This window comes from Lycorma delicatula, chromosome 6 (genome assembly GCF_047948215.1).
Source record: "Lycorma delicatula isolate Av1 chromosome 6, ASM4794821v1, whole genome shotgun sequence".
NCBI classification, from domain to species: domain Eukaryota; kingdom Metazoa; phylum Arthropoda; class Insecta; order Hemiptera; family Fulgoridae; genus Lycorma; species Lycorma delicatula.
In genome coordinates, this window is record NC_134460.1 from 20,670,586 (window position 1) to 20,691,118 (window position 20,533).

The following is a 20,533-nucleotide window of genomic DNA, read 5'->3' on the forward strand; positions in this document are numbered from 1 at the left end:
ATTAACTGAACCTGAATACGCGTATCTCAATACATGACCCATCAACCTAGCTCGTCTTTTACAGAATTTTTCTTTTCCTTTCCTATTTAAAAATTTTATCGAACCTCCTAATTTTTCATATATTCCTGTTACATCGCATTTCAAATGTTTTATTTTTTCTTTTCTCTTTTTTCTATTGTTTATTTCTCTTACCATAAAGAGTTACACTTTATGTAAACATTTTTTTCAGAATATTTAACATTTTTATATCCAAATTTGATTCTAATAGATTTACTTTCTGCATTAAATATCTCTCTCCATTCCACTCTCTCACTCACTATCTCTCTACTTGTGGCCACCTGTTACTGAAGCCTCTACCGTAAAATTAATCCATCCTTTCTAAAATTGTACTCGGTAACACATTTTTTACTGAGTAACATTTGCCTGTATAACAAAGTTTTACAAATTATGTCGGTGCTTCATCTTTCTTTATTCTTCCTTCTGTGACATTTCCTATATACAGTGTCCGGAGGGGTGTTTGCCAAACTTAAGGAGCTGATTCAGGAAATTAATATAAAAAAAATTTCACGTGAACGAATGAAATCTGACTTAATTTTCCCTTCTGTCCCATCATTTTGTATTTAAAAAAAAAATAAATGTATATTTTAAAGTCGGATTGAGATGATATTTTATTGAAATGTGTTATATATATACCTTTTCTGCAGAATAAATAAATTAAAAATTTCAAAATGTTGAAATGAAAATTCCATTAAATGTTTTTAATTAACATTACTTCCGTAAATAGTTAAGTCGAATTATGTTTTAATTCATAGAATGTTAAGCCATTTATTGTGAACAAATTACACCTCTTTAGTTCAAATCGGTTGATAAACAGGTAAGATTTGGCTGAAATTGTTAAAGTGGATCGAAAAAAGCTGACTACAGTTGTAGGACTTTCCCGTCACTCGGCTGAAGCCGCGTTCCGGGAAAGTCCTACAACTGTGGGTTTTTTCTGATGCACGGCTTACACACACAACTTAATTTAAAATATTTATTTTATATAAATATAATATTTTTTCGTTTATTTAATTCAATGATTGTAGCTAAAGCGCGCGCGCATACCGTATTTAATTCGCGTGGGTGTGGCGGTACTAGCGTCGAAGGTCGGCGCTAAATAAACTAATGTAATTTTACAACTTATGTAGAAAAAAATTCGCTTGTACGGTCGGCAGACTGGTGTAGCCGCGAGGCTTAACGCACTAGGTATCGAGTCGACCGGGCGATCCAGTTCGAGACCAAGCCAGAACGAATTACTTTTTTAAACTTTAAATATTTTTCATTTATTTAATTTTAATGCTCACCTGTGACGTTACAACATTCCAATAGTTAAAAGAATTTTTTGGGGCGAGGGTGCGATTTTATAAATTTTTTTTGCAAATATTGTTACTTTTTAATTATCAAGTGTACCTAAGAAAAATATGACCTTAATCAGGTGAAATTTTGAGATACTGAAGGTGACCTTGCTCTACAGCCTCACACTTGATATTTTAAATTGAGAATTTAATGGCATCAATGCTCCATATGTAGAAGCTATCTGACTAAGTTTGGTCAAAATCGAGCCGGTAGTTCCAGAGATACAAGGTGATTTAGAATCTAACACCGAACACACGAACATTAACATCCAGAAAATTTCCATCCGGTTTTTTACCGTCAAGATCCTGAAAAATCCTCAGATGCCCAAATTAGACCGATTACAATACCTTTCATTCTAAAGCTATGTAGCGCTAGACGGGAAAGTAAAATTACGTATGTTATCTGACATGTTTGTTTTCGTCCAATAAAAATTATGGAATAAAAGATATCTCAATAATCCATACTTAAAATATATTTTTTTATTAATAAATTTTGCACAGAATTGCGGACAAAGGTACTTTTTTTAATTATTTTATGTCATTTCTTTTCTTTGTTCCTTTTTTGTTTTATAAATGATTAATTTTTTCATACGATTGGTTTGTTTGGGTATATTTCTTATTTTTTATAATGAAGCAAAATAGGAAGTTCTTCATCATAAACGTTTTTTCTTAACCTCCGGATTCACAGTTAGATATTGCTTCAGAGGATGAGATGAATGTTTTGTAGCGTGTGTGAAAATGCTATGCCTGACCGTGATTCGAATCCAGGACCTCTGGATGAAAGGCCGAGACGCTACCACTCCCGCCACGCAGACCGGCATCATGAACTTTATTTTGATGTCCTGAATCAGTTCCTTCTAAGTTTAGTTTATACGTTCCGAGCCATTCTGTATTGAGAGTTCAAATTCTAACGGTTTATAAGTATAATAGTATAGTATTATAATAGTAGTGACAAATTGTTTACTTATTTGTGTAGTTCAGTTATTAGTTTCTTCATAATGCAAATAGCGAAAGTTTTCATTTTATTTTCGGGTTAGTATTGTGTTTTTTTTTTTTTTTTTTTTTTTTTTTAGTATTCATTATTTAATTATTTCTATTAACTACCGTATTTATGCGAGTACCCCCCCGCACTTTTTTCTTGAAATCGGAGAGATAAAATAAGCCGCTATGCCACGAAAGGTTTCACCGATTATGACGGAGAATTTTTTGAGGGCTTTTTGGCAAAACATAATTTGCAGGTATGTATTGTATTTGATGAGTTGCCCGCCTAACCAGGTGCGATGACGGGCGTCTGTTTATGTTTTGGTGGAACGAATTCATGGACAGTCATGAATTGGTGATGATACTGTGCAGGGCAGTATGTTGGTCATTTGTTTGAGTGGTGGAGTTTGATTCACTTCTGCCGGTGAGGTTGCTCAAAGCGTGTCGCGTCGTGGCTTATGCTGACGATGGTCTCCTGCTGTTTGAGGGAGTCTCGTGAACGGAGGTTAAATTCCAATCCACTAGAGCATGCAGGATACTAGAGCTAAAGGGTCATCAATATAAGACTTCGTTTACCTTGGAGAAGAGCACGACGATTATCCTCAAAGACCGTTTGGCTGTGAGGCGGCTAGTCGGCGTATCATTGTCACGAACACGAAACATAATATTCTAAGCCCTCACAGAGACAATTATAAGGGGCATCACTTTTTTAATTTTTCTCACTTCATGTTCGTCCCAGACCAAAACCACCCCGCATCTCCACCGATCCGCGCCTCCGCTATCTCCTGACCTTAAATTCAAAAAACCCAAAAATTACCCCCTCCCAAAAAAACGACACCGTGTAAAATACTTCGTCGCTAGGCTTTTCAGGCCATTTCTGACTTATCCGACCACTGCCACTAAATACGCTACCAAAAAAAAAGTGAAATTCCTAGAAACGGAAAGATTTGGCCGGCGATGATTTTTTGGGACGGGTAATTTTTGGATTTTGGGTCAGGAGATAGCGGAGGCCCTGATCGGTTGAGATCTGGGGAGGTTTTGGTTTTGGACGAACAGGAAGTCGGAAAAATTAGAAATACTGATCCCCCTTATAATTGTTTATGTTAGGACTTAGAATATTTTTCGTATTAAAGACTCCGATACGCCGACTCGTTGCATGACCGTTTAGCTCAAGTGTCCTGCATGCTTGAATGGCTTGGATTTCAACTTCCGACCACGAGTTCCCTCGACCAGCAGGAGATCGCCGTCAGCCAGGTTGTTCTCTTCCAGTTGAGTTCTGAACTATTTTAGGGCGTCCAGTCTGAGGACTGGTTGTTTGCTGACTTCTCTTCGCGTAAGGGCCAAGGAAGTTGTTGATTTTCATCGTTGTTACAAATTCCGCCAGATCCGACACACAGCTGAACTTAGTAAACATCTGGTGGTAGTGTGCTTCTACTTTGGGGATGAGAGACAAACGAGAAGAGTATCCTTAGAAATCGGTCGGGCCCATTTGTGTTAAGTGCAGATGTCTTCGGAAGGACCATAAGCACTCTTTAAATAGTAAGTAACGTATTCATTTGAGTACCCCCCGCACTTTTTTTCTTGGAATTGGAGAGATAAAATAAGGGTGCGGGAGCATACGACTGATAAAGTGAAAGACATTTAAAAAAAGGGTATGACAGACCAAGTAATAATTCCAGGCGGATTGGCATCTCTATTGCAACCACTAGATGCCTGCATTAATAAACCGTTCAAATCTGCATTAAAACAACTGTACAGGAAATGGATGGCTGATGAAAATTTCTTTCTCACGCCTACAGAAAGAATCAAACGCCTGGATTTGAACCGGATTTTGGTTTGGATAAAAGATGCTTGGGAAGGTATTTCCACGGAATTAGGAAGGAAAAGTTTTAAAAAATTCGGAATATCTAATGAACTTAATGGTAGTGAAGACGATCTTTGGCTGAGCGACGAGGAGACTACCGGTAATTAATTATTAATGTAATATTTTTATTGTGATTTAAATGAACGAATTAAATGATTTACTTTCTGAATATTTTCGTATTTACGTATTTTTTTTATCATATCTGTTCCACTTTAAAATACCGGTATATACTCGATTTATTTTTTTAGATTTTCGGTCCGGAAATTCGTGGTAAGGGGCTTATTCGGGAGCGGGGGATACTCGAATAAATACGGGGTTTTTTTTTCGAAAACTTAACGCTTTATTTGTCACATTTATTTATATTGAAATAACAAAAACATAAAAAAATATCATTTTTTTGGGTAATCATTTGAAAAGTTACCACATTTATTATTCAACAGGTATCAGTCCCAACGTATTTCTGGTTGCAGCCGTGTACGAGTTCCCACAATTCTAGTTGGGAACGTTTTAAAGTTTTTTTCAAAGGAGTGATGCCCACCCAGTCCGCTACACCTACCCCAAATTAAAAATCTTAAATGGCAATGGATGCATTTGATTTCATTACTTGACAATCCGAAAAAAATAATGAATTTTGTTGAAAAAAAATTAAAATTCGCCCACCCCTTCGGTCGGTAGGTGCGAAAAACCATTTGGGGTAGTACTTATTTTAAATTTTAGTCCAACAAAAATAACTATAAAATTACGTGGTATAACTTCTTAAACCATTTCAAATAATCATAATATGTGGATTAAAACTGTGAAAATTATTTTTTAAATTACCAACACAAAGTTTTTGTCCTTAATGTTTTCTAAATTTTCAAGGGTTGAAAACCTTTTTTTTTTTAAATGAAACTATGTAGCTTGTGAACCTCATTGGAAGGTCCTTTGAATGACAAGTAATTTGGTACGAAAAAAATAAAAATTGGTTCCTAGTATTCAAGTTATGATTAATGCCTTTTTTTTTAGGTTATTTTGGGATACAATGTTACTGACCCAAAGCATTCGGTCTGAAATCGTCCGTTGTTGTTAAAATTATGGGTTTTAGGTTTCTTCAGAATTGAAGAAAGGCACCAGTAAATAACAGTATTATAACATCAGTTAAACATGCGAAAAACTAATAATAAGTTACCTACTTCTTTGCTGGTAACATGTTGAAAAATTGATTACCAGATAAACTTAATAATTAAGAAGAAGAATTCATAAATGAATAATTTTTAATAAAAAAATAATTAATGTTTAAATTCTAATGGCTATTAATACAATCATTAATGAAATAAAATTTCCATTACAAAGCAAACAATTAAATTAACACTTGGATATTTTGAGTTCAAAAGTTGACAATTGCACTCTACAATTTTAAAAAGCTGGATATCCCGTTGTTGGTGTTTGCTTGATATAACAGGTTATAATTTTCTGCCAATCACTGAAATCATAGTTTCTATGGTAAATTTTTGGAAATTGTTTTATTTCACATTGTACGTAATTAGTGGAAAAAAAGTATTTATTGTATTTAGTTCATCTTCATATTTTATTTAAATCGTTGTGTTCTTTAGTTAAAATTGGCATTTGGTTTGTGTTATTGTTCTACCATTTGGCCTTTCATTTTTGTATTTCGTAAATTTGTCTCGCTGAAATGACTTACTATCTGGAAGAAAGGACTGAACTAATTTTTACGTCCAAAGAACAAAATAAATGTACTAGAGGAACTGCCCAAGCGTTTAATAAACGGCATCTAAATAAACATTTTTCACACTCTTACATTGTAAAACTTGTAAAAAAATTTCAATGAACGGGACCTGCCATAAATAAGAAAGGTACAGGGCATAAGGTTATAAACGAATTAACTACGGTTGAAATATTGGGAAAATGTAGTAGGAAATACTCGCAGCTAAATTCGTAAAATATCCCTTTCTTATGGTTCTGTTTTCACTAGATTAAAATACAGTAACACTGCATTAATTTAGTAACCCTGTAACCTAGAATCTAAAAAAAAATATTAATATAATCTATTAAAAAAACAACATATTTTAATCATAACTTCAATACTACTGAACCAATTTTTATTTTATTTGTACCAAATTACTTGTCATTCAAAGGGCCTTCCAATTTGGTGTCAGAAGCTACATCGTCTCATTTAAAAAAAAAGTAAGTTTACAACCCTGAAAATTTAGAAAATATTTAAGGGCGAAATTTCGTGTTGGTAATTTTCAAAATAATTTTCACCGTTTTAATCCACATATTATGATTATTTGAAAGGGTTTAAGATGTTATATCGCGTAACTGTATAGTTATTTTTGTTGGACTGAAATTAAAAAAAAAGTACTACCCCAAATGGTTTTTCGCACCTACCGATCGAAGCGGTTGACGAATTTTAATTTTTTTTCCACCAAAATTCATAATTTTTTATCGGGTTGTCAAATGTTGCAATTGCCATTTAAGATTTTTAAGTTAGAGTAGGTTTAGCGACGGGTTGGGTTCTACCCCTTTGTAAATAATTTTAAAAAATTCCCACCAAAAATGGTGGGAACTCGTACACGGCTGCAAACAAAAATACGATGGTACTGATACCTGTTGAATAATAAATGTGGTAACTTTTCAAATGATCACCTGGTACACATATATATTTTGCTTCCTTAGCAATAAATCTATGCAATTCCATATATTTTTTCTTCTTTCTCATATTAATATGGTAAACAATAGCCGTTTCATTTTAGAAAAAAAATTGCATTCTAATGTTAAATGTTTTTTTCCAGGTCCGTCTAGAAACAGTGAACTGAATAATATGAAAAACTAAATTTTAATTATTTGGTACAAAGTTCTTTTATTCTATAGCAGTAATTCAATAACGTTATAAAATTAACGACTTTTACATAGAATTGTGTGTAAGTGTAAATAGTTAATCGGTATTGACATTATCTTTTAAAGTTCAAAATTTATTGGTCTGTTTAATTTCTTTTAACACTTTTGTAAAACGAGTACAATAAATCTTATAATAGCTGCTACCAGTGTAGAGTGTATATACAGTACATATATATATATATATATATATATATATATATATATAGCTTATATTGTGAAGAACTTCATAATAATAATTATTACTGTGTCATTTTACATTTCCATTAACGTTATAAGTAGGATTTTTAAAAAGCAGACCACTGGATAACACATAACTACTTAATGACTGCTTAAGTGTTTAAAAAAGAAAACATTATTATTAAAAGATTGGTGCCTGTGGAATGGTACTACAAAACTGTAGTGTCTACAATGATTATGTAAATATATACTCTTGGAACTGAATGACTGATAGTCTACTAGAAAAATACGACTTATGAAAACAGGCCTTAATCATAAAAAAGGTTAAGTACACAAAAAAGAGAAAGTAAGAACCGGTTTTTAGCTTGCCCCTTGGAAAAATAAAAATCGTGTTAGATTTTATTGTTGTCAACATTTGTCGTAAGATTTTTTTTTATTTAGATTACAATTTCAAACGATTCTGTTTATTATAAAATAAACGTAAATATGAAAAACTTATTTACCACGTGTACTATTTGAGTGTAAACACCAGCTTGATTAGAAAATAATATGCAAAAGAAAGCAAGTATCCTATTTCACAGTATTTAAAACGATTTTCCAGAAAATTAACAGGGATACGACGGTAGCGCATAAACGATAGGTAGGAAAAAGTATTAATTACCTGTCTATCAGTCGAGAGAAACAATAAGTGTTTTTAAAAACATTGAACATTGACTCATATCGTATACACACGGCAGACAAAAGCTGTCTCTGTAAAGCTCATAGTGGTGTATGGCAAATTTAATGAACTGTTCGACGGATTAGTTGAGTCAACAGAGACTCAAAGACGCCTTAATCTCGAAAAAATTCACTGCAGCAAATAAATTATTGGAACGGGTTCGGAAAAGTAACTAAAATAACAGTGTACCCTAGCGGACATGAGCGTTTAACTACTTAATTTGTTAATTAACAAATTAAGAAAAAAATCTTTAGTTTTTCACCAATAGCGGCTTTAATTTTAATCTAATGTAAAAATAAAAAAAACACCAATAGATAGCTGAGGAGATTTCCCATGAAAAACCTCACGGGTTATTTTTTTCTACGAACAAAACTAAGGGCGCTAGCGTATTTTACAATAAGCACCAAAACCGCGGTACGGTAGAGTAGCTTGGAAATCTTCTCCTATAAAGTAAGATTAAATGGATAAATTAATAATTTATCCATAATTTCTTAATTTTTCTCGTAGAAAAAAGGGGGATTCGGGAGCTTTTTTTTATGCATAATTTTCTTGGTTTTCAAAACTACGACAATTTGACTGGTGGTATTTATTTTTTCATAAACAAAATATTGAAGAAAAGCAAGATATTTTTTTCAAAATATCACGTTTTTTTCCACAAACAGCAAAAAATGTACAATATCAATCAAATTTAAGGTTAAATATTGATAAATGATGTATTTCTACATAAATCTAGGAAGTTCAATAATAACCTTTAAGAAATATAACGTGAAATTATATCAAAGTAAAATATACTATTAATTTTAAGATTAACAAAATGAAAAACCTTAAAATATTGAAAAACCTGAACACCTAAAAAAAAATATAAACCAAAATATAATTTAAAACAACATATCTGTTTTCATTAATTTTTTATAACAATTTGTTTATAGCGTCATTTTCATGTGTTTACGAAGTACACTAACTCTTACTCTTTACTTCCTAAAACCCTCGTTGAAAACTTCAAGTTTTTTGAAAAACAATCTGTGCTGTCTTAAAGTACATGTTTTACCTTACAAATAACAATTGAAATATTTTTATATTTGAATCAACAGAATTAATAATGATCGGTTTTGAACGTTAACCGGGGTATTAAAACATTTATCTAAAAATTTTGATTTTCAAATGTTGATAAACGAGCAGTTAAATAAGATATAGAGAGATATCCCTTATGGAATGAATAGCTAGTAAGCTCAAGAACAGAATGCTATATTGACTTTTTCATTTTTTGTTTTAGGCGTTTTATCAATAACTTTCATATTTTAACAGTGGATCCGAATTAACGGGCAACCACAAATTAAAAATATTTCAAAAATTTGACTAATTTATAGCCTTGAATCTTATGAATTTTTACTTTTTTGAATTTTTATTTATCCCTAATAGGAAGAGAGTTAGGGAAGTTTATATATCGCGCTTGCTGGAATTACGCATCCTGTGTATAATAGATATAGAACGATTTCGGTGCTTATTATAAAATTGGATAGCGCCCTTAGTTTTGCTCGCACAAAAAAGTAACCGGAAGGTATTTTTATGCGAAATCTCTTCAGCTATCTAGTTGTGCTCTTTATTTTTGTATGCGATTAAAAATAAAGCCGCTATTGCAAAAAAATTAAAAATGTTTCCTTAACGAATTAAATAGTTAAACCCTCTTGTACCCTAGGGCACATGAGAGTTTATACAGGATTTGGGAGGATGGTATGCCTCGAGGTCGTTTTCTATAGTAGAGGAGAAAAGCCGGTTTAAGACCAATTTCAAGGTCATTCGACGCTGCCGGGTGAGGTGTGGCATGTGTGAGAACACCTGGTGCGAGGCTAGATGAGGCGAGGTGAGCACCTCGTGAGAGGCTATAACAGCGAACTACTGACAGCTCTGTGGCGCGAGTGGTAGCGTTTCAACTTTTCATCCGGGGTCCCGTGTTCGAATCCCGGTAAAATAATAAAACCTTATCACCAATCACATCCGCTCGACTCCGATTAAAATAGAACTTCCTAAGATAAGTCAGTGTCTTAGAAATTAGAAATAATAACAGTAAAATCTCTTAAAATATAAATTTAATAAAATAGTAGAATAATAAATTTTAAAAATTAAAAGAGAACTATTAAAAATGTCTTCTTTTATGTTATGTCACATAGATATAATTAAAAAATTAAATTTTGATATATATCTGAAAAATTAAACATATTTATTTAATTAAACAAAATCGAAAATGTATGACTAGTTTACGAGCCCAAAATGCCACATCCATATCGTTTATATCGTATCGATTATAATTCGATATATCGTCCTAACCTAAAGTATTCGATATATTGGCATAACGTATTTTAGTCGATGTTAATTTACGCGCGCAATTTTCCACACCTAATACCGTTTATATCGTATCATCCTAACTTAAGTTAGTCGGTGTTAATATTAGGCGCGCAAAGTGATACATCCAGTATAATTAAAATATAAATTATCCATATCTATCATAATTCAAAAACTAAAAAAGTATTTTTTCTTATTTGTTTAAGATATCGTGTATAATAAGCCGCCATAAAATATCGTATTACAACTTTACATAACTCAAGTTTTTTCGGCTACAAATAAAAAATTATTATAAAAATTACATCATGCTTCATGCGGGTAACAAAAAAAATATGAAAGGTTATCTTATCCGTTGTGCACCGTGTCGCTTACACTCGATCAAATGTTGGTTTAGGTTTTGTGTAGCGACAAGTGGGTCTGATGAACTGAAACTGTGCAAACAGTAAGGGCAATATTGGCTGCTACACCGATGGTTCGTAAGACCTGAAAGGAGACGAGATAGTCCATTTTTACTTGATTTGGTATTTATAAGGCAATAGTAGAATGTATCTCTCGTCTTCCTGCAAGCAGCAATAGGTGTATGCAGTGGGTACGATCGCGGTTTTCGGTAACACGTACCGGGTACATACGATCGTTATCTTCCTCATAGCCGTAGACATTGATGCTTATTGTGGGTTCAACACCTCGAAGCGACCAATGTCTTTTACTTTTACTGGATATGATGTCCCGGTCATGTTAATTTCATGTTCGCACTTTGTATACCAACTCTGACGATAGTTACGCCCTGGTTGGTCATGTAAGTATGCTAACACAGACCATAGGAAACATTTTTCGTCATGCGGATTTTTTACATTAATTATTGCCTCTCTTCTTACAAGTTTTTCGGTGTAGCAATGAATGTGCTAGAGGCACCGTGCAGCGGACGGTAACGAATAATGTTTAAATCTTTATAAATTATTTTACTCATTACCCACCCGCTGCCGTTGTTGATGAATTTGGTCAGTGTCGTCTCTATGATCTTTTCCACGGATTCTATCCACGATTCTTCAACAACGTCGGTGTTATCGTCCAAATTTATCATCGTTCTAGTCTTTCCGTGCATATATAGATTAGTGAATGTCGTCTCTACTGCCTCTTCGAGACGTGAGATACCTTCTTATCTAAGGAGGTTTTAAATAACGTTTGAGCTAAAGTTTAGGTGAGAATGTCATTAGTGCTTACAGACCTTCTACACTTATGTTTTTCAAAGAGATAAATATTTAAAACATTTGTCTTATTAAGATGAACACTCGAATTTTTTTATCTTTTGTATTTTTTCTTTTTTGTATGTTTTTTGTTTTAATATGTATAACGTAACGTTAAAATACCTGTTTTCCTTTTTTATATATATTTTTTAATCTGCAACCAGATGTCCAGTAGGGGTGGGGTATGTGGGGTTTCCTGCAGACACAGGGACCTACTAAAAACCTCTCCCTCTCACAAAACGGTATGGAACACACTATGATATAGCATCGTCTCCGCGCGTGCTAGTGGCTCTTCATGTGCTGCCCTTCCGTGAGGGTTTCCAGCGTCTCCTGGGGCTTCCAGCGACGGCGATCCTGTTGGACCCCCGCCGCCAACCTCCAGAAGCTGGCCTTCCAACCCCACTTCCAGACCATGTTTTAATATGTATACTATGTTAGCCACGAATTACTCCATCACATTCTCCGATGTGGTCGCCTCGGTCCTATCGTTAAATACTTGATTCAATTCCAGCGGGATACTGACATGACCCCACGGCAGAGTATTTAGTCTGTCTATAGCGACACGTTTATCGTCAAAATAACTTAGAGCCAATTTGTTCTGTTGGATAGTTTCGATTATGTGTTTTTTAGATCTAAACATCTTCATGGTCCTGTACACAACAGTATTACTGTCGAGCAAACACTTTATAATCTTCAAATTCAATTTCGTTTTTAACTACATTCTTTTTTATTCCTTTAGCTTTTTTGATAATTTTTCCAGGACCAGTTTTGAACGTATATAGTTTTGCTCTCAAGCCGATGAACTCTCGGATCGGTATTCCGCTGCACTCATCCTTGAATTTTCCTATCACTTTCTTATTCTTCAGCGAGTGACAGGGATGAGCTACCGGGTAGTCGGACGTGTCGAAGTAATCTGCGAACGTACTTTCTTGTAGGTCTTGGTAAAAGTCGTCAGTTTTCACTTCGTAGAAAAAACTGTCCGTATCCATGTACAGTAGAGATATTTTCGATCCGTACTTTTTTTCATAACATCATAGTGAAAGTCATACATAAGAGTCTTGCTCAACTCGAGCACGGACAGGCCCACGTATATAGGTTTGTCGAAATATATCTTTTCCTTAGCGCACTGAACGGCGCATAGAGTTTCATTATATATGATCCTATCCTGAAAGGTAGGTTTACTGATGAGCTTCATCAGCCTTTTTTCAGAGGAAACCAATTCAATGTTGACCCTCTTTCTGACGTTCTCCATACATTTTCCGAAAACTGCATTGTTCATCAGTTTAAAGAGGTCTTTTTCAAATTCGTTTCGAGCTGCTTGGCGATTCAGCGTGTTGAGCTCAATGTAGCCCTTCAACCATGCGGACTGTGCGAACTGCAACACTTTGTGAACTTTGGTAACCCGAAGTCCGTTTCTAATCGCCTGTTTTAGGGTGGAGAAGTGACAGATATATTTCGACTTGTTCCGTAACGATGGGATGAGTTTGGGGTAATTAGAGATCGGAGGGGTTTCGTTCGTAGGCAGAAAGGGAAAGTCACTGTGCGCATTGTGGTGGTGTGAGGGATATTCGACATCTACTTCGAGTATATATCCGGTTGGACCATCGTCTGGTATGGCCATGAAATTTGCCATCACAGAATCTTTTTCTTCAGTCGTTACCCACCGTATATCCTTGTACGGAAGACATTGGCTCAAGGCCCAGCCGTATAAGTTGTTGGCGTCAAGGTAGATGAGGTATTTGGGCGGTTGATGGGGATTATATCCATCTGGGATGTAGGGGTTATTTGCTTCCCCATGCTTTTTAACACAAACCGAAATACCACCGCGGATACCTTTTTCAAAGAACATGTAGATGTCGTAATCTGTGATCAGTTCAAGTTGGATATTCGTTTTGAACAACATCGCATCGAACGAGAAACCAGGCAGGGTGAAGTAATGCGCACAGTCTAGACTATATTCCCTAAGGCATAGGGATCTGAAATTTTCGAAAACGTCCGACAGGAGCAGCACGTCGCATTTCAGGTAAAGATCGCTATATTGACCTAGTGTGTTTATTTTGAAATGGTCCCACACTTTTATCGCATGTTCATAGTCATCTTCGGATATACCCGATCCCGTGAGACTGCTGTAGAATTCCTCTATCGGAGGAAGAGAGGTCTCTTCTAGGGTTTCCCAAGAGGTGGTGTACTCGTATGGGTAGACTCCTTTTCTGGTAACAAGGGGCATATCCGATTCGTTGAAAAACCTTTTGGTATGGTTGAATTTATCGGTAGGTATGGTTTTTACAAGGTAATCTAGGCTGGAGGCCATGAATCGGTAGGTGTCGATAAAGCGAACGGAAATACGGTCGTTGATTCTCTTCGAAAAGGAGATGTATTTTTCGGTAGAGTTCGGGATCACAGTGATTTGTTTTTCGTCATAGCCTAGTTCTCTGACGATGAAATGGGAATCATAGTTTGAACTGTTATGTATGAAAACGGGGATGAAGGTCCGACTAACCCTTTTCAGGTTGCATATGGAACATAGTTTCCTGTGATGTGACAGTGGTCTCTCACCGGTTGAACCTCAGGGGTGAATTTCACATTACACATCTGACACTTTGTGGCTGAGTCGAAGGAATATCTGTCTTCTTCGGAAAATTCCATTACTTTGTACACTTTTAGGACCTCACCAACACGGGCAGCTACGTCATGGAGGAGTTGCATAAACGAACAGGACGCCTCTTTTCCCCTGTAGAGGATAGGGTCTGTTGGAATCACGTTTCGAACGGCCTCCGGCGTGGAAGGATGAACTACGAAATACACACAATAGCTCATGGGGATGTGCTGCTCCGTAGAAACGGTGTATGAACTTTTGGGGTTAGGATAGCACTTTGCGATCGGTTTTAAGATACATTCAAAATCGGCATAACATACTATAGGAACTGGAAACACATGATGGTAATTCTTGAATTGCAATACGGGTTGAGAGCCGTCTTCCTGCACTTCGGGGAGAACTACTCTTGCAGGAGGATTACTGCTGCATCTTTCGAGATGATCTGCCATTTTTCTTGCACAATCTTTATCAGTTTTGTAGTAGGTGAAACACCTTTTACAAATCTTAATTCCATGCTCGTGTTTCGTCAGCTGGGATCCTATCAACCTTTCGAAATCGGAAATGAAACAGAAATGACGACGATCACCTTCGACTAGCAACAAAAGATCGAAATGGTCATGATTTTCAGCAGAACAAACCTTGATCGGAATGATGTTTTCGTTTTTATCTACCGAGTAAACGTTTACAGAAACCCCGTCGTTCATTTTTTCGAATTTGTAGACATCACTCAAAGGTGTTGGAAAGTTAAGGGAACCAAAATTATACTTGTTTAATAGGGCGTCGTATCTCTTATCTATACGATTACGATGACGACCTTGCACGTACTTGCACAGGATCGACCATACGAAACAAAGATCGTCGTTATTCTTCACGTTGACGACGGCATGTTTGTGTAGGATGGATTTAGGTAGAGGAATGAAAGATGACCCTTTGAGTGGACGGTAACGATTTATGCGAACTAAGACCCCATCGATACTCAGAAGCGTCCAGCCGCTCTGCTTTCCTTCAAAATTGGTCTCTTCGCGAAGCAATGACTCGAACGCGGCTTCTATCGAGTGTTCGATATCGTTCACGTTGATGACCGCAAAGTTTTTTGTTTTGAAGCATATGTCTCTATACTCATCGATCATTGGCTTTTCGTACGACAGCTCGATTAAGATGTTGTATTTTATAGAACCATAGCGATCAACCGTTTCGGTCAGCAACGTTCCGATTTCAAGCTTCATAGAATTTAAAAGTGGTCCGATGTCCTTGTTTGTTTGATTGTCAACCTTGTAGTAATATGTGACCAGGTTGCAATTGAATGCGTTTTCAACAAGGATGAACCGGCCGACTTGATCGATCGCAGAGAGTCTGATTTTCTTCTAACGGTTTACTCCAGACATGTTCCTGCAACAAAAACAGCAACAATCACGAATTAGATTGTGGTCGAATATGAGCCTATATATATATCGGGTGAGAATTAATAATGCGAATAATTTTAATAATATTTATGTAGTCTTGTATACTTACATTAGGTTTATCGTAGTCGGTCTAATTGCTGTATTAAGCTAACAATTATGATGTTGTAGGCGTAGATCAAACCAAACTCGGGTAACTTACAATTTGACTGTTTAAGTAAATCTAAGGCTGGTTATCCGAATATAAGCACTAGTACGACTTACTCTCACGAAATCCAATGCAGGACTGAAGAAATCGCCCAGAGGAGACAGCTTAAGTACCTAGTTGGCGGACTTTAAAGGGAGCAGCTACTTGAGTTTTCATTTTCAACCGGATGTGTGTACACAGTATCGATTCGTAAGAACGAATCGATAACATTTGAAATCGGATCAGAGTTAATCAAACGAGTAAAGTCCATTTGATAATTTAATTTAGTTGTCTTGTATACTTAAGTTTTAACTTAGTCGTAAATTAAACCAAACTCGTGTGAGTTACAGATAAATTTGACTGTTTAAGTAACTCTAATGCTGGTTATCAGATGATAAAGGCACTAGTACGATTTACACTTAAGAATTCCAATGTAAGAATGAAGAAATCGTCCAAAGTTGTCATTGTTTTTATGCTCATTTCATATTTGTTTATAACAATTTAGGATGCTTTTACGTTTGTGTTATGATCTTTAATTTTCGAATTATGACTTTCATTTTCATTTTATGATTGTTTAAGTTATTTCATGTTGGTTTATGTTGAATTCATGTTTTTATCATGTTAGTTTCATGAACTTTTATGTTCGTTTCGTATACTGTTCAGGTATGGTTCATGTTCGTTTATGTGTGTATCACGTTCGATTATGATCCTTTCATGATCTTTTATGTTCATTTTATATTCGTTTATATCCATCGTTTTTATGTACCTTTCATATTTTTTTTTGTTAGCCACATGAAGCATTAGTAGTCTATAACTTAGGTTGTACAGATTACAATGCAATTTGCATTTTAAAAAAAAAACATGATTCGTTATATAATCTGAGCGAAGATTATATGCACACACAATGTACTTTACTATATACTATATTTACTTTTTTAATTAGATGTTTGTATAATGGAAACAACATTTTCGATTTTGTTTAATTAAATAAATATGTTTAATTTTTCAGATATATATCAAAATTTAATTTTAATTATATCTATGTGACATAACATAAAAGAGGACATTTTTAATAGTTCTCTTTTAATTTGTTAAATTTATTATTCTACTATTTTATTAAATTTATATTTTAAGAGATTTTACTGTTATTATTTCTAATTTCTAAGACATTGACTTATCTTAGAAAGGTTTTAATTAGTGTTTGTACTAAAAGTTAGGTGAGAACACCATTAATGCTTAGAGGCTTTCTACATAAACATATCTTATTAAGAATCAAAACACTTACCTTGTTATTTAATATGATGCTTCTTCTTCGTTGGTTCAAATATATATTCCGTATTGAATCAATATAAACATGAGATACAAGTGAACACAACGAGATACAAGAAGTGACTGAGTTAAACAGTATTTATAATAACTCATTATATACCTCTTCTTCCCACCACTCACACAATGCCGTCATCTCGACCAATAGAAACACGACAGTTATTACACGCGCACAAAGTACCACACCCAAGCCGCGTGAGATCGAACAAGTTTGAACAGGAAAAAACCATTACGTCATCTTGACCAATAGAAACACGGCAATTATCACACGTGCACAAAGTACCACACCCAAGCCACGTGATCGATAGCGACGTCTTGACCTCGAACAGGAAAAAACGATTATTAAAAGCCTGTGCGTTACCTCGTCTGTGTATCCAGTCAGGTATACAACATATGACCACTAATATGATGCAACTCTAATAACATTTAAAATCGGATCAGAGTTAAACGAGTAAAGTCCATTTGATAATTTAATTTAGTTGTCTTGTACATTTACTCAAGTTTTAATGTAGTCGTAAATCAAACCAAACTCATCTGAGTTACAGTTAAATTTGACTGTTTAAGTAACTATAATGCTGGTTATCAGAAGATAAAGGCACTAGTACGATTTACACTTACGAATTCCAATGTAAGCATGAAGAAGTCGTCCAAAGTTTTCATTGTTTTTATGCTCATTTCATATTTGTTTATAATAATTTTCATTTTCATTTTGTTTGACGATTTTACGTTTGTGTTATGATCTTTAATATTCGAATTATGACTCTTTCATTTTCATTTTATGATTGTTTAAGTTGTTTCATGTTCGTTTATGTTGAATTCATGTTTTTACCATGTAAGTTTCTTTCATGTTCGTTTGGTATACTGTTCAGGTATGCTTCATGTTCGTTTATGTGTGTTTCACGTTCGATTATGGTTCTTTCATGATCTTTTATGTTCATTTTATATTCGTTTACATCGTTTTTATGTATCTTTCATATTTTTTTTGTTATTCACATGAAGCATGATATAATTTTTATAATAATTTTTTTATTTGTCGCCGAAAAAACTTGAAGAGTTATGTAAAGTTGTAATACGATATTATATGTCGGCTTATTGTGCATATCTTAAACAAATAAGAAAAAAATACTTTTTCTAGTTTTTGAATAATGTTAGATATGGATAATTTATATTTTAATTATACTGGATGTATCACTTTGCGCGCTTAATATTAACACCGACTAATTTAGTTAGGATGATACGATATAAACGGTATTAGGTGTGGAAAATTGCGCGCGTAAATTAACATCGACTAAAATACGTTATGCCAATATATCGAATACTTTAGGTTAGGACGATATATCGAATTATAATCGATACGATATAAACGATATGGATGTGGCATTTTGGGCTCGTAAACTAGTCATACATTTTCGATTTTGTTTAATTAAATAAATATGTTTAATTTTTCAGATATATATCAAAATTTAATTTTAATTATATCTATGTGACATAACATAAAAGAGGACATTGTTAATAGTTCTCTTTTAATTTTTAAAATTTATTATTCTACTATTTTATTAAATTTATATTTTAAGTGATTTTACTGTTATTATTTCTAATTTCTAAGACACTGACTTATCTTAGAAAGTTTTTAAATAGTGTTTGAACTAAAAGTTAGGTGAAAACACTATTAATGCTTTCTACATAACTTATCTTATTAAGAATCAAAACACTTACCTGATTATTTAATATGATGCTTCTTCTTCTTTGGTTCAAATATATATTCCGAATTGATTCAATATAAACATATACTTCACCAATATTCGGATCAAAATTTTCAAATATATTGCCTTCAACAACGTACAGTATAAACTCTTCGTCTGCAATCAAATCCACTTTTAAAATAGTAGTGCTCTGTTCGAACTTCGCTATTTATACCAGTTGGTAGGATGCGGTGGGTTGACTGTTTTCCTGTTTATAAGGAAAAGATTAATTTTTGTTTTAATCGGAGTCGAGCCGATGTGATTGGTGATTAGGATGTCGAAACAAGCGGTTTATAAGCATTTCCTGTTTATAAGGAAAAAATTGTTGTTAAAACTTGAGCAGATGTGTGTGCAATAGATAAGCAGCAATATCTAAACATGATTGTGCGGTTATTTAGCGTTTTCATAAGGAAAATAATAACGATTTATATCTACTTGTTCGTTGACGTAATTGTTATAGTTTTTATTAAATTTGTATATTTATATTTTAAAAGGTTTTTATTATTTTACCGGGATTCGAACCCGGGACCTCCGGATGATAGGCTGAAACTCTACCACTCGCGCCACGGAGCTGTCAGTAGCTCGATGTTATAGCCTCGCACGAGGTGCTCACCTCGCCTCATCTAGCCTCGCACCAGGTGTTCTCACACATGCCACACCTCACCCGGCAGCGTCGAATGACCTTGAAATTGGTCTTAAACCGGCTTTTCTCCTTTACTATCGTTAGTGGGGAAAACATAGTTGGCTATTTTGTAAGAGATTGATTTTTTTTAGTAATTAGGATGCTGTTTTTTTATATTATAATGTGTATGTCTGCTCTTCAGAGTATTTTCGACTATTACTTCGGTAACTATTACTTCAGAAGAATAACAGACATTTTATGCCAGGATTATTTGGAAAAACGAAGTGTAATTTTCTGTTGTTTTTCTCAGTAAGGTAAATTCATAAATAATTTAAAAAAAGGTGGCCTGAACTGGAGTGACAACGGTAAACGGTCCTTTTCTCTGACCATTGTTATGATTTTATAATAGTAAATATGTCATATGGTTTTATTTTTAGTTTCAACTGGCGTTGGCTTGGCGTAACTTTATATATATATACTCTCTACGGAGTGAGAATATTAGGATTTAATTTGTTGCCTTCGAAAGTAGCGATATGACACATTTTTATATTAGAAATAAGCTCAAAATATTTTACTCAAGAAATAAAAAATGTTATTTATGGTTCTTGTACAGTATTCGGTGTAAGTCATTACATTGAATAATCACTAAAATTAATAAAGTTTTATTGAATACGATAAAAATCGGTAAATGATTAATTAATGGGGTTCGTTATTAATCTATCGATTATTTATTTGTTATTATTATTAAAAATAAATTAATTATCATTAAATTATTACAGTACGACAGTGAAATATCAAATCTCAGTTCGATATGAATAACAACTGATAACAGCATCCTGTTTTTTAATATATATAACGTATAAAAATACAGTTATAAAAAATAAAAACACACGAATGAAACGAGTCGCATAAAATATTATAAATGAAGTGCATTCGTTATTTATTAATACAAACAAATTTGTTTAACATCGGCCTTGAAAATTACCTTTCCCTGTAGGTCTGTTTTAAATTAAATTAAAAGTAGGCTTTCTAGATTTATTGTACGAG

General features: G+C 34.1%; 2 protein-coding genes across 2 annotated transcripts in view; both read right to left on the reverse strand.

The window, feature by feature from the left end:
• The window catches only part of LOC142326714 (protein FAM151B), a 151,119-nt gene that overhangs the window by 108,098 nt on the left and 22,488 nt on the right, over window positions 1-20,533 (reverse strand). The gene's annotated exons all lie outside the window — the stretch shown is intronic.
• LOC142326502 (uncharacterized) lies at window positions 6,205-15,435 on the reverse strand. Its single transcript, XM_075369082.1, has 2 exons — window positions 14,530-15,435; window positions 6,205-6,258 (listed from the first exon to the last, which is right to left on the reverse strand). The coding sequence occupies exons 1-2, from the start codon at window positions 15,433-15,435 to the stop codon at window positions 6,205-6,207; spliced, it is 960 nt and encodes a 319-aa protein (XP_075225197.1).

Excerpts from the sequence above, each read along its gene's own strand:
- LOC142326502 (XM_075369082.1), bottom strand. The coding sequence starts at position 15,435 with ATGAAGCTTGAAATCGGAACGTTGCTGACCGAAACGGTTGATCGCTAT. Across the intron at positions 6,259-14,529 it reads ATGTGTTTCCAGTTCCTATA|ATTCTAGGTTACAGGGTTAC; the intron begins GTATGTTATGCC and ends ATTTTTTTTTAG.